The sequence below is a fragment of the Belonocnema kinseyi genome, chromosome 5, assembly GCF_010883055.1.
Source record: "Belonocnema kinseyi isolate 2016_QV_RU_SX_M_011 chromosome 5, B_treatae_v1, whole genome shotgun sequence".
Lineage (NCBI taxonomy): Eukaryota > Metazoa > Arthropoda > Insecta > Hymenoptera > Cynipidae > Belonocnema > Belonocnema kinseyi.
Window position 1 is genome coordinate 7,530,755 of NC_046661.1, and position 17,769 is coordinate 7,548,523.

General features: G+C 35.6%; 1 protein-coding gene across 1 annotated transcript in view; it reads left to right on the forward strand.

Moving 5' to 3' along the window:
• Positions 1-17,769, forward strand: part of LOC117172910 (protein unc-79 homolog) — a 600,505-nt gene that overhangs the window by 123,499 nt on the left and 459,237 nt on the right. Inside the window, exon 6 of the mRNA XM_033361204.1 lies at positions 4,686-4,913. Coding sequence (XP_033217095.1) covers positions 4,686-4,913 — 228 coding nt within the window. The remainder of the gene's footprint in view (positions 1-4,685; positions 4,914-17,769) is intronic.

The following is a 17,769-nucleotide window of genomic DNA, read 5'->3' on the forward strand; positions in this document are numbered from 1 at the left end:
AAGAATCAAGCTTAATGCTTGCAGATTGTCATACTCTCAGCCCTTTTTGACTCACGTGGCTCTGAAAGGGGCCATTTTTTAGATAGGCTTTCGTGCTTCAGCACGTAAGAATGGAGTTCACTTCTTAGAGATTGTCATACTTTCAGCCATTTGTTGCTGCTGCTACTTAAAGTTGTTTCTTATTTTATTTGTTTCATTTGTTTTATTTTGTTTCAAGGGAGACGTTGGTAAATAGACTACGGGTTTCTACGGAAATATTGAGTGAAAACTTCGAAATATTTTTTAAAATAGGATACAGAATAAAAAATCAGCACTTATGTGACATCATTTGGAATAGTGATCCACAATCAAAAGTGATAAAGAGTATAAGATTAGAGGGAACGGAGCTAAAGGAAGGAGTGGAAGAAGGACTAAAAAGGATTGATTCGAAGGTAGAGGTAGAGGAAGTAAGCAGTGTAGGAAGGGCAGAGCGAATAGGATAGAGAATAGTACTGGTGATTCTAAAAGAAATGGGAACATAAGAGGGAAGTGATGAAAAAGAAGATAATGTTATATGGAAGCTAGGAGAGAATAGAGGATGATTTGATATGCGCAGAAAGAAAGATGCAGTATAAGTTAAGGAACATGGCGGAAGAGGAAAGAAAAAGTGAAAGAAGAACATGTGTTAAGTATGGTAGAATACAGATAGATGGAGTATGGTGGAATTAGGACGAAGAAATGGATGAGATCGTGAGAAATAAAGTACAGGATATCTAAGAGAGTAAGGAACGGGAGATAGGAAAAAAAGAAATAGAAAGCAGGAAAAAGAGACGAGAAACGAAAGTTGGGAAGAATGGAAGATATGTTACTGAAATATAGCTGGATTGGAGAGAAAGGATAGGGAGTGTATGAGAAATTCACACAATGGGATGGATTCATAATGATGGAGACGTGGCTAGATGTAAAGGGATAGGAAAGAGTAAGGGGAAGTTTACCAAGAGGTTAGAAATAGCAAGTGAAAAATGCAAAGACAAATAATAAAAAGGACAGAGCAATAGGAGGAATGGTGGTGGGAGTAAGGGATGAATATATAACAGGGAAAGATAAGAAAGAGACGAAAGAACAGAAACAAGGATTAATAGTAAAAGAGGTAAAGATAGGAGCACAGAAGTGGAAGGTAGTGGGGGTTATGTGACTATGATATGCAGGAGAAAGCAAAGGCGATGGCAGAAATGATTTAAGGAAATGAAAAAGAGATTAGGCTTGTAATAGGTGAGGATTTCAATGAAAGAACAGGAGATAGAGGAGGAAGGAAATAGGGAGAAAAGAGAGGAAGAAAATTCAAATATAAGGTACTAAATGAGAAAGGAAAAAAGTTGTGAAAGAGCTTGGAGGAGTTGGGATGGTTTCTTTCAAACGGAAATATAGAGGGAGATGAGAAAAGAGAATATACACGCTTAGGAGATGAAAGGGGAACGGTAATTGATTATGTGATAGCGGATCATGATGTAAGAGAGAAGGTCAAGAAACTAAAGGTAGGTGATTATATTGATTCGGATCATTTTCCCTTAATAGTCACATTAGAGGGACAAAAAGGTAATAAAAATATGAATAAAAGGGGGGCAAAGGTAAAAATTGTAAGAAAATGGATTTTTAAAGGGAAGGGAACGTACGGTTTAGAGAAAAAGTCAGAAATATCAAACTGGGAGACGAAAATTTGGATGAGGAGATGGATAAAAATGATAGGAGAAATAAAGAGAGGATTAGAGTACACAAACAAAAATAAACTTAGTAAAGCAAGGAATAGAAGTAGATGGGATGAGGACTGTAAAGAGTAAAGTAAAGGAAAAGTTCAGTAAGAAAAAGTTGTATTTTTGTTGTCAAAGAACAAATTTCTGTTTAGTCAAAATCAAATATCCGCAGTTGCTCGTTATACCTGGAAGCCTTACATATAAAATTGATTTTGGATAATGTCGGGGCAGAGAAACGTTCGCTGGCCCCGACAGTGTTTTTGAGAGGTCAGATACTTCCGGTGATTCACAAACTCTAATTTTTGTTGAACAAATTTAAACAAATTCTGCACTAAATATTTGGCCTAAATAGGTAAATATGCGTGGCCGGTGGGGCCAGCGAAGTTTTCCTTCAGGAACTTTTAGTACTCGTAAAACTAAACTTTCCTAAAGAAGATGTATTTTGTACACGAGTGCAAGGGTAGCATATTGTGTCCTCGAGGAGTAGAGTGAAGAAACTCTAAAACACACGTGAAATTAAACTTTACTTGCAAATATGTACTTCATACTCCAGGTTTCAGAGTTAGATGTCGTCTCCTTAACAAACCGCCTTTCCGAAACACTGAAGTACTCACAAGACCAAACTTCCCTCGAGAAGAAGTACTTTATGCACCTGATGCAAAGTTGGATGATGATTCCTATAGGAACCGACAAAAAGAACCTTAAAGTACTAATAAAATCAAACTTACCCGGAACACATGTATTTTGTACATATGAAGCAAGATTTTAATGTCATCTCAAGAAACCGACTAAGAAACAATAAAGTACAGGTGAAACCAAACTTCCCCGAAGGAGATGTATTTCGTATATCAGGTGCAAGGGTGGGATGCTGTGTCGACAAGTCACCAACTACAAGAAACCTCAAGTATTTGTGAAACCAGAAGCCCCCCCAAAAAATGTATTTTATACGCTTGGTTCAAGAGCCAAATATTATTTCTTTTAAGGAACTCATTAAACAACTCTCAGCTACTCGTAAGAACAATCTTACCGAGACAAGATTAAGTTTATACAGCTAGTGCAAATTTTTGTGCATTTTTCCGTGTAGAACAGACTACGAGAACGCTAAAGAAATAATAAAACCAAGTTTCCCCGAAGAAGGTTCATCATTTAAACCTGGTGGACATATTATAGACATGTTGGGCACATATTGAATGTTGTGTCATCGAGGAACCGATTAAGGAACCATAAATCACTTGAGCGAAAAACATTCAGCGAGGAGGATGTAATTCATACACCTGGTGCAAGGGTATTCTTTATTTGCACTTACTACCCGTTATGACCTGTTTTTTTCTTTTTTTTTTGTACCACCTACTCGTAAGTTGATTCTGTTGTAGTTTCAAGTTAGGAGTATCATGTTATGTACTTTTTTCAAGTAGCCTTTTTTAAAGTTGATACTATAAATTTACTTCTTTAAGTACCAGAGTTACCTCTCCATATGCCAATCATACTTGGGTATAATCTATTTTAATTCTAGTTTCATTGAAAACAATTATATTTTAGCCGAAAAATGTTTAAAAGAAATTACTTTTAAAGTTACGATCTATGTTACGTTGATAGCTAAGTACTTCTTTTTTAAATACAGAATTGATCAAAAAGGCATTTGCCAAGTTCTATAAGAGTTCCTTTGCTTACCAGGCTGCAAATCATTCACGAAAAGTACAAAAAACGGCATGCCAATAATTAAAAAACGTAGGCCGTCAACTAACAGCCCGTTAGGGCGCCAGTGTGACTCAAGTTGGCACGAAGGCATAAAGTTTAAACGTACGTTTTTCCAGAGGAGGTGTATTTTATAGTAATGGTGCAATATTAGGGTGTCGTTTTCAGGAGGAAATTTCAGGAAACCTGAAGAACTTGTGAAAGCATATTCATCCGGAGAAGGTGTACATCATACACTTGCTGCACGGATTATATCTCGTTTCCTCGGAGAGCCAAATACAGGAATCCTGAAGTACTTATAAAGCCATACTTCTCTGGTGAAGATGTACTCCCTACACCTGGTGTAATTGTTGGATATAGCATTTTCATAAAAATGTACCATATACACCTGGTAAATACATTACACACATTTGGTGCCCATTTTAAAACATATATACGATGCGAATTGACGCAATCGACGCACATGCGCATTTCAGAGATGCTTCTCTTTGTACACCGGCAAAATAGAAATATCTTTTTTTTAAATGTGTGTGTCTCGGGACTCATGGTAGAAGTGGAACTTCGAACAAATGTTCAAGTGAAATGAATTCATGAAATTTATGGAATTCATGGGATTCACGGAATTCATGGAATTCACGAAATTTATGGAATTCGTGAAATTCAAGGAGGTAATGGAATACCCCAAATTAAAAAAGTGTATGGAAATTACGGAATTCATGGAATTGATCAAATTCTCGATAATTGATGTAATCCACAGAATTCATAGAATTCACGGAATTCGTACATTTAACGAAATCCATAGAATTCAGGGAATGCGTGCAATTGACAGAATTCAGAGAATTCGTAGAATTTACGTAATTCATAGAATTCACTGAATTCAGGGAGTTCACGGAATTCACGAAATTCAGGGAGTTCACGGAATTCACAGAATCCACACAATTAATCGAATTTGCGAAAATTTTGAAATTGATAGAATTCGCAACATTTTCGGAAGACATGGAATTCACAGATTTAATGGAATCCACTGATTTCATGGGATTCACGGAAGTCGCAGAATTCGATAAATTGATGGAATTCCTTAAATGACTTAAAATAAGTTTAAACTATAAAAGTTCCTGATGCAAGTTTTACACTCTTTGGCAATCGCCTATTTGGCACCTTTGTATCACAAATAGCTAGTTCATATTTCATTGTAGGGTACGGGCCCCATTATCAAAATAAATTCGAAACTAATCTAATTATCCTTTTACCTTTTTTTAGGGCCTTTTGGATCCATTTTCGAAGATTCTGAGTCACGCCATACAAAACTGCTCACTGAAGTTCAGTTTTTTAATTGATTTATGCCACCTTTGTCATAGAGGATTTGCACGAGAACGAGATAAACATTTCATGGGAAGAACCATTGTGTTTGAATTAATTCAGGCCATAAAGTTTAAGACAACATTACCAGACAGAAATTTTTTGCTTTTACTTCACTTCGTCCTTCAGGTATACTTAATACTTTGTTTACTAATTATTCATAATTACTGAAGGACATGAAGCAGTTTTCGTCAGTTTAAAGTTCCACTAGATAAGAAACGTGAGCTACTCGAGAAAACTTCTTATCTAATTGAACCTAATGTATGCTTATTCATTCAAAATTAAACATAATAAAATAAACGTTCGTTACATATTTCGTCGCTTGTTTTATAAGTTTTACAAAATCAGAAAAAAAACAACGGTATTCGAACTACATAGCTTATCCTGACACATATTACCCCTATCAGCTGAACATTACGGCTAATATAGATAATGAAATATTTTGCAAAAATCTCGATGAAGCGAATTTTTTAGAAAATCCACATTTCTGTTACAACAAATAATTTAAAATTGACAAAAAAACTAAGTACATAGATTTTTCTATGCCTGCCATAAGTTTTCTTTTAGTACATAGTACCGCTACTACATGAGTATTTTAAAAATTCTCTAATCTGCAAATTTTTCGCACAAAAACGAGTCAGTAAAGCTCTGTTCATCAATCATACATTCAAACCGAAATTAATAAATCCCTCTTTGCAACTAAGAGAATTCCTGTTATATCAATAAACAAAAATATACAAAAAAATACCTATTTCAAGTGACTTGAGGAACTTTCAGGATTTAATATGAGTAACCCAATCTCGTTCTTTCCATGGAGTAGGTAAATTCATTCGAAGATCCACAAGGTAAAAAGGTTGCAAAAATCTCTAAGAATCCGCGGTAAATTTCTAGTCGGATTTAACCTGGCTAACTTATGGGTATAATGAGGTTATATTTTCCGTATGTTAAATTCTGAAAGCGCCCTGTTAAAAAGTTAATGATTTTCCACTACTTTTAAGTTTTTAAAGTAATTTTAAGTTACTCAAGTTTTCATCAGATTACAAAATTCCAGTATTCATTAATAATTAGTCAATGTAAGAATGTGATCAACTACTCCAAAACTGCTAACGCTACATATGGCGACGATTGTAAGCGTGGCGCAATATTTCGGCTCAGGCCTCATTTCTGCTCAGCCCTCAATTCTGTCAATGTATCCAAAGTATCAAGATTGTAAGCTTTACTACCTTTATTGACTAGCACAAAATCTTCCGTAAATATGATTACTCTTGTTTGTTGCCCTTTTAATTACCATCGCACTAATATAAACTACCTACGCGTTTCGATACACGGGATAATTTCGGACATGTTGGTTAAATTGTTGCATTCCTATATTCATACTTTGAGTTATTTAAGGGGGTTTTACCCAGAATCTAATACCAGTTAAGGCTTTATTTCGGCTTAACTGGTAAGTTATTGTTACCATCGAACTAGTTGTCACAGCTAATACCATCTCAACTTTTTACCGCAAACAGAAAAAAAACTTCCAGATTTCTGACAAGCACAAATATCAGGATGGTGCAGCGAGAATTTTAGCAGACGCAAGCCACAATACAAAAGCATTGATAGATCAAAAGACCAAAGTGCATGAATCAAATCAGCATAAATATAGGCCAGGCAAGACGGTACACGTCCTACATTCAGTATGCGATTGAGTATATAACAGGTGGTAGGAAGCTCACCGCTTAGCTTCGACAAGTCGCTTCAGAACTGTCGAACCGTCATCGCACTATCAAGAAGTTAAATCTGTCGATCATTAAACAGCAAACTGTTGATGTAATATGGGCACTGGCATAGACTAGAATAAGTGTGGAGTGGACGGAGAGAAGGGTGCAGTGCATTCAGGGAACCTGAGGGTAAAAGTCCACTTAACTTGCCCAAGTATCAGACAAATTCAATGATTGAACGAATTTTTGCCACTTTAGTGGTTCCTGGCCCTTGGCGTTAACCTTCAAGGTTATTTCAAGGTAAACTTTTATTTCTCAAATGGAAACCCCTATTTTTGACACCGCCAATCGAAAGAACGCAAAATTTCAAGTTTAGATATGCATCAAGGTCATGTTCTTCGATGAACTTCGAGGTCATTCCAGAGTAGTATAAATTCAAGCAATGTCTAGACGACTGATCAGCGGAAGTATGCGTTTTCATAAGAAATGTGTCAGACAAAGTTTAAGGGTTTTGCACGAGGATCTGAATGGCGGCCTTAAAGCTGACCTTGGCGTTGACCTTCAAGGTTATTTCAAGGTAAACTTTTATTTCTCAAATGGAAACCCCTATTTTTGACACCGTCAATCGAAAGAACGCAAAATTTTACGCTTAGATATGCATCAAGACCTTGATGCATATCCAAACGTGAAATTTTGCGTTCTTTCGATTGGCGGTTTCAAAAAAAGGGATTTCCATTTGAAAAATAAAAGTTGACCTTGAAATAAACTTGAAGGTTAACAACAAGGTCAGCTTCAAGGCCACCATTAAGATCCTTGTCCAAAACCCTGAAACTTTTGCCTTAAATATTTCTCACGAAAACGCATATTTTCGCTGATGGGGGGGGGGGGATCCAATACTGTTTGATGACCCTGTTTATATATTCAATTTATCCAAAAAACACAGAACAACAGTCTATCTTCGTTCAACAGTTGTAATTTTTTCCAAAATCTCGTGTTTCGTAAATATTGTCATATTGAATGAATCAATCAATATTTATTTATCAATAAACGGAAATGTGGCTGAGAAGCTGTTTAGTTTCAAAGGTTTAATAATTTCTGTTGAGTAAGGATTGATGTCTTGGTTTCTTTTTTGGTTAATATATTTAATTTTCTGTCTTATTCCTCTGAAAAACTTTCATCAATATAGGCATTTTTTTTAAATCTTCGAAGAAATCGGAGTGTTCTCCAAGAATTTTTATTTATTGAACACAAGTATTTCTAATCTTCTATTAATAACGCGTCAAAATTTTCTAAAATATCGCGATCGTTAATTTTATAACCCCTTTTAAACCTTTCTATTTCTTCGAATAAATGGGCGGGACTGTCGTCTTTATTATTCTAAAATTTTAGTGGCGAATTGCTAACAATTTCAAACGGCGTTTGGACCATGTCGAATGTAAAGCAAGTGGCTTGAATTGTTTATTATTTATTTGATTATCTGATTCATAGTCGTTATTTATATTATTATTATTGTGAATTCGTGAAGGTCTGTTTTGTCTGTTAAATGTTATTGAGGGTCTACTTGATCTGTTTTGTCTTGAGTTAATTATGTCCTCTAAGGGTTCGCTGCCGTCAGTCTCTTTTAAATTTAAATTGTTTATTCTTATTTAAATACGGGTTTCGCTAATATACTTCTCTGTTTTCAAAAGAACTGTGAGCTGACGGGTGTAATCTAATCCCTAAATTGTTTGCCCATCTTTAAAAAATCTTTCTTTTCGTTGATTCATGATTTCATAATATTCAGCGATTAATAATAGTTCCTCAAATGTCAAAACGACCTCTGTGTTGCTTTCCAGGAAAGAATCGAATTCCAACCCATTTCTATTTTCCAAATAAGTGTTTTTTTCTTTTTTTTTCTTTTATCGTTCTTTCTCAGTGATGCGCCTAATAATTCGTGCTCTTCGTGATTCCAAAAAAGTGTGTCGCTAACCCATTAGGCGTTGTTGGGGTTTCGTATTCTAGTTAGTAAAACCTCTACGGCGACCCATTGATCTATTAATTATTCTTGGGGTTGTGCTTGTATTTTCGATCGCAATAAGGACCTCACTTCTGATAGTAGTCCTTACTGTGACCTTATTTAATTCTATTATTTGGGTCGAAAATACAGCGGCGTCTTCCAAACGTAGGTTGTCATGGTCGCTATTCATGATTATAGGTTTTGAAATTGTGTTTTCGATTTTTCCTGTTCTCAATTTCATGTACTTTTTTACCTGGGTTGAAATTCGGCTTACTGGGACACTTTGTATATTCGTACAAATTATTTCTTAAATTAAAATTCCAATTTTTCTTGCGACGTATCAATTAAGATTTTAATTTGTTGCATAATGGTTCAAGAGTTCAAAAATATGTTTACTTTCGCTCCCCACCCTTTGTTATAAAGATATGTCGCGTGATCTTACCGCGACTCGCAGGGGTACTGATTGTACGTGTTTATTTGTAAGCGCGCTTGGGCCTTTCGCCGAGTTGGGCCAAATTTGATTTTCCCGATAATATCATAATTATTAGAAAATTTTACATTGCAATTTTAACCCTATCTCATTATAATCCTTTCAACCCTTCGATCAAATTTAACAATTTGCAGGTGAAATTCTTTTCAATTAATTTCCGTTTTCGGTTCAGTTTGAAAAAAAAATACGTGACATACTGTCAGTGATTTGATTTGAATTTTAATCTCTTTTTTATCGGTTGATTTAGAATTTAAAACGGAAAAGTATGGGATTTCGAGTAGGGCGCCAGGTATTATTGGGTAATGCCGAGGAAAATATGGAAATTCAATGATTGACAAAAGGGGATGAACAAAAATAACAGTCCGACTATTAAGATGGAATAACTTATTTATTGCCACTTACATTAACCGGAGTGCCGGCAGCCAGTGGCAGGATGCTGACGGTCAAGATGATTGGTTAATAGTCTTTGAACGGGTCCCAGTTGGTCCTGGCGACACGACGGCCGGCGGTTGGGGTGACGTGAAAGTATCCTTAGGCGTCCCATAGGTTTCATCGGACCCATCGGAAGATTCCGGCAACTGCTTGTTGCAAGGCCGCACTGAGCATTATTGCCGGATAATAATTCTGCCACAACGCATAGTTTTCGAAACTTCGAAGAATGGAAATAAAGTATTCACTGAACATTTAAATCCTGTGGTCTGAAGTACGTCCTTTTTAACATCTAACTCATTATATTAATTATTAATTATTATAACCCTCAGACAAAGAACATGCCTCTCCAACATCTTTTTAATCTAACTGGAATTTTCGGAGCCAGGGAGTCAAGTTATTGGCCTGTAATTTTCTGGCTTGGTCAAGTTCCCTTTTTTCGGTAGGAGTATAGTGCGTCCTAACACCAGCTACTACGGAAGGGGATCTTCTGCCGTTAAACATGAGGTGAATATGCGGGCCAGATGTTAGTGTGTAGAAGTAAACTTCTTCTACTAGAACTTCTTGATATCATCTGGTCGTATCGCGGAAAAGTTCTTCGTACCCCTAAGTGACTTTGCACCCCTTTGTCAGTGATTGGCGGACAATTCTCTTCCGATGTTATGAAGTTTCGCAAAACTTCTCGCAGCGCATGATATTTTAAGTATATTCTTTCAGCTTTAGTGTTTTCGGGATCTTTTATATCTCTTTCTAAAAAGTGCCTGCCTCGTTGAACTTGGGTGGATTTTTAACCAAAGGAGGGGGAACGCTGGAGGGGAATGACACATCAGCAAGAAACTTTTGACTCCCTCGGATCCATCTCTCCCCTTCTGTATTCTCCTCCTTGCGTCAGATAATTGATAGTCCAGAGGCTGCACTCCTACGAGATATACTTACGAAGCACAGCATCTATTTCAGCCAGTTCTTGGGGCTTAGGACGAACCTGCATGTTAATGTTCCTCCTTGTCTTGAAATCACTATCATCTTTTAGAAGTTGCCTGCTTTCCGCGGTTGGTCTCAATATCGCTTCGTCATCTTTGTCTGTAGCTTGTTCAAGTAGCGGTTGGGGAAGATATTTGAGAAAATATTCAGTTTTTAATATGTAGGCACGTTGATTTCGCAATGGCTGATGCGAATCGTGCTGAAACTATGGCTTTTTGTTTTTAAATTTATTAGGATATCTTTATTTTTCACCAAAATATTGTAATTTGAAATTTTTTATTTTAGCGTTTTAACCCATTAACGCTGTGATGTTCAGATTTATACAACCCATTCTCTGTTGCTGACGGTACAATAATTTTTCTTCAAAATATTATCTCAGGGGTTTTCGAGGGTGCCCTTTCTATTGCCGATGTCAGTTTTTTGTTATTATCCGTAGAAGATCCAATATGGCGGCCACAATTTAGGGCTTTAAAGAAGAACAAAAGATCCCGCACAAAATACCAACAAAAAAGCGTGCAGTCGTTTGGAACCAAATTTGCACATTGATAAAACAAAATAACATGGACGGCACGGAATGCTAATGCGCACTCTCTGTGCATTTTAATGTTCTCATTCGCTCTATGTGCGCGCCGTTCTACGGCACAGACAGTCTTCGATCTCTAGCTAGCTCACTGAGCTGGCGACGCTTTTATGACGTGTTAGGCGTAGGTAATGAAATTCGTTTTTAGCTACAAATCTCTCCGTGTTAGAGATCACGTTTAAGTGGCGGGCTAACGGTTGGATGCGTAGGTAATAAAATTCTTTTTGTATTTCAAATCTGTCTAGCGGTTATATTTCGTGTCAATATTTATTTTTGTATATAGTGAGTTTTAGAATTTCCACGTTATTGTTCATTATAAGAAAAAAAAATGAGTTCAAGAACTCCTTGCGCTAAGAAAGTTAATATGTTTTGTCACGTTTGTGGAAAGTATGAAACTGAGAAATACCATCGATCAATTAATGATTTGATAAAAACGTCATACTTCAACTGTTATGGGACTTCAATGAAAATTTTTGGATAAACCTTGTGTACCAACCTCAATTTGTCATGCTTGTTGATTAAATTTGTCAAATTTGGAAGATGAAAGTACCAAGACGCAGACCGTTATTCAACCACCTTTTTGGCGCGAGCCCAACGATCATGATACTGATTTTTACTTTTGCTTATGCAAAACAGGAGGTTTTTCTAAAAAGTATTTGGAGAAGATCGTTTAACCTGATTTAAAAAAAAACTATTGTTACTATTGTTACCTGGCACTAGATTAACTGTTCACAGAAATAGAGAAGAGAAGTTTATCAAGTACTTTTCAATGGACAGTGGGATTATGTATTGTAATGATATCGAAGGACTCATTAATTTATATAAAATAAACTTATATACGCCAGAAGGTTGGCGTATTTTCATAGATTCGTCTACAGAAAGTCTGAAAGCAGTACTATTACATAATGAAAATAAGTACGCTGCAATTCCAGTAGGTCATTTAACTACACTGAAAGAATTTTATGATACTTTTCAATCATTCTTGATAAAAAAATATAATGTTCATAATTGGCTTATTTGTAGTATCTACAAAATGATGAATCTTATAATAGGCTTACAATCAGGAAACATCAAATACCCTTGTTTTCTTTGCCTATGGGATAGTCATGCAAGGGATGAACATTGGATAATGGAGAAATGGCCAGACAGATTTGAGTGGCCAGTTGGTCAGTATAATATTGTTTCTGAAAGCCTTCTTGACAGAAAGAAAGTATTATTGCCACCACTCCATCTAAAACTAGGGTTAATGAAGCAATTTGTGAAAGCCCTAAATACCGAAGGAGAATGTTTCAATTATATCAGATCTACATTTCCGCATTTAAGTGATGCCAAAGTTAAGGAAGGTATTTTTTTTGGGCCTGGTATATGGAAACTTATCATAGATGATGACTTTATCAAAACCATGACATCTATTGAAAAGGATGAAATTACATTTTCTCAAATCTCATTTGGATTATTTCCCAAAAAATACTGGAGCATTCAGTGATAAAATGAGCCACCGCTTTCATCAAGACTTTTACCAAAAAGAGCAATATTATCAAGGCCGATGCAATGTAAGAATGATGGCCGACTATTGCTGGTCTTTGACTGGACGATTCAAAGTCTTTCCTTGACTGACTGGGCGATTCAAAGTCTTGCCTTGACTGGCTGGGCGATACAAAGTCTTGCCTTTATTAGCTGGGCAATTCAAAGTCTTTACTTGATTGGCTGGAAAATATTAAGTACTTCCTTGTGTAGCTGGACAGTCCCAAGTCTTGCCTTAACTGAATGGACGATTCAAAGTCTTGCCTTGACTGACTGGGCGATTCAAAGTCTTACTTTGACTGGCTGGGCGATACAAAGTCTTATCTTTATTGGCTGGGCAATTCAAAGTCTTTCCTTGATTGACTGTGGAATCTAAGGTCTTTCCTTGATTGGCTGGGCAATCTAAAGTCTTGCCTTAATTGACTGAAAAATATTAAGTACTTCCTTGCGTAGCTGCACAATCCCAAGTATTGCCTTAACTGAATGGGCAATTGTAAGTCTTGCCTTGACTGGCTGGACGATTCAAAAACTTGCCTTGACTGACTGGGCGATTCAAAGTCTTGCTTTGACTGGCTGGGCGATACAAAGTCTTGTCTTTATTGGCTGGGTAATTCAAAGTCTTTTCTTGATTTGCCGGGGAATCTAAAGTCTTTCCTTGATTGGCTGGGCAATATAAAGTCTTACCTTAATTGGCTGGAAAATATTAAGTACTTCCTTGCTTAGCTGGTCAATCCCAAGTCTTGCCTTAACTTCTTGGGCAATCGTAAGCCTTGCCCTGTCTATCTGGACGATTTAAAGTATTGTCTTGACTGGCTGGACGATAAAAAGTCTTGCCTTTAGCGGCTGGGAAATCCAAAGGCTTGCCATAGTAATTTTTTTTGCCATAGTAAATTTTTTTTAAAGCCCTAACTATTTTCCATATTCGCTCTTCTAGGAGTTATAACAAAAAACTGAGCCAATCGAAAAGCAGCCCCCGAAACCCCTCAGATAACATTTTCAAGGGACAATGGCATACCATCTCGGCGTTAATGGTTTAATACGCTAAATTGAAAATTTTCATTTCAAGGTTAGCTCACTTGTAGTGTGGAATTCAATTATTTCACGAAATGTAAACGACTAAATTCGCTGCTTCAAGGGCTAGGTGGGTTAGCCTGCTTACGATTTGGTAGGGGTGATTTCTGGGTTTAGGTGGATTAGCAAGTAGGTAAGTTAACTCACTTGTGACATGGAACTTCATTATTCCAAGAAAAATATGCGAATAAACTTATTGTTCCCAGAATCTGGTGGGTTAGCATGCTTGTGGCTTGTTAGGTGTGGTTTCTACCACTAGGAATAGGCTTCCCTAGGAATAAAAAGACACAAGTTTCATATTTTTTATGGTTTTATCAATGTGCAAATTTTTGTTCCAAACTACTGCACGCTTTCTTGTTGGTATTCTGTGCGGGATCCTTTGTTCTTCTTTAAAGCCCTAAATTGTGGCCGCCATATTTGATCTGCTAGTGGTAATAACAAAAAACTGACACCGGCAATAGAAAGGGTGCCCTCGAAAACCCCTGAGATAATATTTTGAAGAAAAAATATCGTACCGTCAGCAATATAGAATGCGTTGTATAAATCTGAACATCACAGCGTTAATAGGTTAAAACGCTAAAATAAAAATTTCAACTCATAATATTTTCATGAAAAATAAAGATATTCTAATAAATCTAAGTAGGTTTGAAAGGGGAAGATTAGTACTTTCAAATTCCATATTAGCTTTGTGGTAGAAATTTTTCTTGTACAGTTAAATAACCTCTAAAACTGCTAAAAACACGTTTTTTGCATTTTTAGGTTAGGATATATTGAAAACCTGACGTACAGGAGCAATTTTGAGTTCGTATTCGGATTTAGCGCATCAAAATCCTTCGGAAATGTTTGGTCTGCATTCTGACTTTTGACTTTTGTCAAATTTTGTCGGCCTGTGTAATCATCGAATTCACCAAACATTAGATATTTTTAACGACGACTTCCTCAAAAATAGTTGCCTATCTATATATGTATTTTCTACCGCTCATCTTGTTTAAAACAACTGTTTTGGAGTTTGCAATTGTTAAACATGGGTTTTTTTGTTGTAATTCTACGACTATCTATCACTTTAATATGAACGCGCGAACACACGACGTATTTTTCTATTGGATCTTCACTAAGAAGTTATACATGGGGTGAAATTTTCCAAATAAAATGCCAGACACAAATTATTAAAGGCAAAGAGATTAACACACGAACAAAATTCAAAAAATTGGAGTCAAATGGACTCATCAGAAACCACATAGAATTATAACATACGATAAAAACTATCTACCAAAACCGTTTATAACTTTATTGTTATATATCATTTTCCTGCAATTGAACCGTTTCGAACATTAATTTTGAAAAATATCTACAGCGTTCTCCAGCTAAATGAAAATAAGAATAAAATTAAACATTCGTTAAAATTAACACAAATATCATTTTTCCATCCCATTTTCATTTTGGACTGTGTTCCAAGAGAAAAAATCAAGCTTTTTTCCTAGCCCTATTATAAAAAAAATTTCGATTTGAGAGAAAAACTCAAAATTTGTTTGAGTTTAGAAATGAAGGTGAAATAATATTTTAAATGTACATTGATTATTTTTATTTTAAACCTTGTTGAAGGACCTTTCCAAAATACTCATAAAAAATGAAATCGAATAACTGTAGCAGGAGTTATGTAAAATTGAAAGTTAGCAGTCGTGATGAATCATAAAAAATTCGGGTCCCTATATCTTGTCAACCCGTTGTTCTGGGTCTGAATTTGAAGAAGTCCCTTCGCACTAGAATCTGGCAAAGTTCAAATAAGATTAGCGACAACAAAATTTTAGACGAGTTTTTGATTGCCAGTGCAAAGTCGAAGAAGTTTATTTAACCCTTCGCCTACACACTGGGTCATCGGGACCCATACACTGATTATGATCGAATACAACACACAAGCATTTCAAAAATTGGCGGTAATATTGCCTTAGAGGTATAGTTCGACACCCCGACTATAGGTGTAGACAGTTTCTGTAGTGCGCTGAGTCATCATTTGTGCTCGAGCAGTGACCGAAGTCGGAGCAAGGTCCAGATGACCCTTGTGTGTAGTTAGTGTCGAATCGAACATAATTGGCCTATTATATTTTGGTCATATAAAAACGTTTTTGAAGTGAGAAAGGGGCCAAAAACTACTTTTAGAATTTTGTATAAGTATACACATTTGCTGTACAGACAAATTGTCTGCCACAAATGCACTGAAGAACCTTGTATTTCATCTTGTGGAGCCGTTTTTACGCGAAAAGTTGGAAAAAAATCCAACGCTTCGCACAGACATAAGGAGAGGTATTGAAATGATTTTTGGAACAAAGAATCCACAACCAGTAGATGCTCAAACAGTAATGCAAAAAAGATCAAGATGTGGACTTTGTCATTACAAAGTAAATCGAAAAAACAAAGATGCTTTGCCAATCTTGTCAAAGACCTATGTGCGATGAACATCGTGCATACGTGTGCAACGAATGTGTTGGATATGACTAAATTATATTTGCTGTTTATCTATAAAATATAAAATACTTTTACTGTGAATAAATTTAAACTTTTTATAACTTTTTTTTATTTATTTAATGGCAAAATGAATACTGTTTTTTGAAAATACAAGAGAAAACTAATTTTTATATCATTCAAACATACTTCGAGAGTATTCATGTACAATTTTATAAAACAAATATTAAAAATTTGAAAATTTGCGATTTTTTAAACAAATCTTTTTTCACGAATTTTTTATTGATTTTAAAGAATTGAAAGACCTTCATAATACTTAAAAATTACTTAAACATACTAAAAACTATAGTTCTTTATTTTTTTAAGCCAATCGGTTTAGTAGTTCTGGAATAATACGCAATCAAAAAGTGAACAGGGTCAGTTTGACCCAGTGTGTAGAAGATGTTCGAAAGAGTGTGTAGGCGAAGAGTTAAAACAAAGAAACTTTTTTTCAAACTAATAAGTTTTAGAAAGGTTTTCATTGCAGATAAGAAAACAATGAGTGAAAATACCGAGATACATTGATTAGATTATTAATAATAATTATATTAGGATTAAGTGTCCAGTGCTGTACATACTGTAGATAGGTTTATTCTGAAAAATTCTTAAAGTATCAAACGTTAAATAAAAAATCTTCTCTCAAAGAAGTTTTTCGGAATATAATATTTTGATACGACTATTACAATAAACTTTGTGGATGAAATTTGGGTTAAAAATTGGTGACAATTTAAAACACGCTAATTAATTTTGCTAATATTGTTGTCCAGCTCATAGGCCAGGCGCTAGGTAGTTTTGCTTTATAATAATTCCGATTAAAGAAATTATGTTTTTAAACTGTTCTTTGATCCAATATAATGAACCGTTTTCGTGATCCCACTTCTCCCACCGCTGCGTATCTTTTGGCATTGGCGTAAACTTCAAAAAACGGCTTCTTATTTATAACTCGTTTGTTTATGGTTCTCTTGCAAAATCCGCGCCTATAAAAATCGAAGCAAACAAAATTACCTACAAAAAAGGTTTAATTCATTTTTTCATGCGGCCCATATTTTCCGAGTAATAGCTGGGGAATTCCAAAAATTTGTGAAAAATGTTGAAAAATTGCACTTATACCAGTTTTGGAATGACAATGGATAAATTTATGCACAAATCCTCGATAAGATCATTGCTGATAAATAATTAATACATTTATAACTCATTTTTTATTGTTTATAAATAATTTTATTATTGGCATGAATGTTTTCATCATGTACGGTTTTCACAATTGCGATCCTATGTATGTAAGTATTTGTGACCACTTACTCACAAAATTTTAGGAATACCTTGGTCTTTGAAATGTAAAAAATCCAGAATGCCACAGGCGTATTGAAAAATTTAATTATGATAATTGTAATCTAAAACAAAAACGACGAATAACATTAGCGTACAACAGGTCTCATCATTTTCAGCAGGCGTTGACAACAAGGACAAGTGCGTGGCTGTAACAAGAAAAATTTATGTAGAATTATTATGTATTATATACGCCCATATCCAACCACCCACACACACACGCCTGCACACACACACATGCGCGCGCCTGCACACACACACACATATATATTTATATATATATTTATAATTAAAATTTTGTCATAAGGACAACCGCAGGATTTCGCCGGGAGCGGGTGCTAATCTGAAAAATTGCACCCGCTTCCAGCGAAATCGCGGTAAAATTT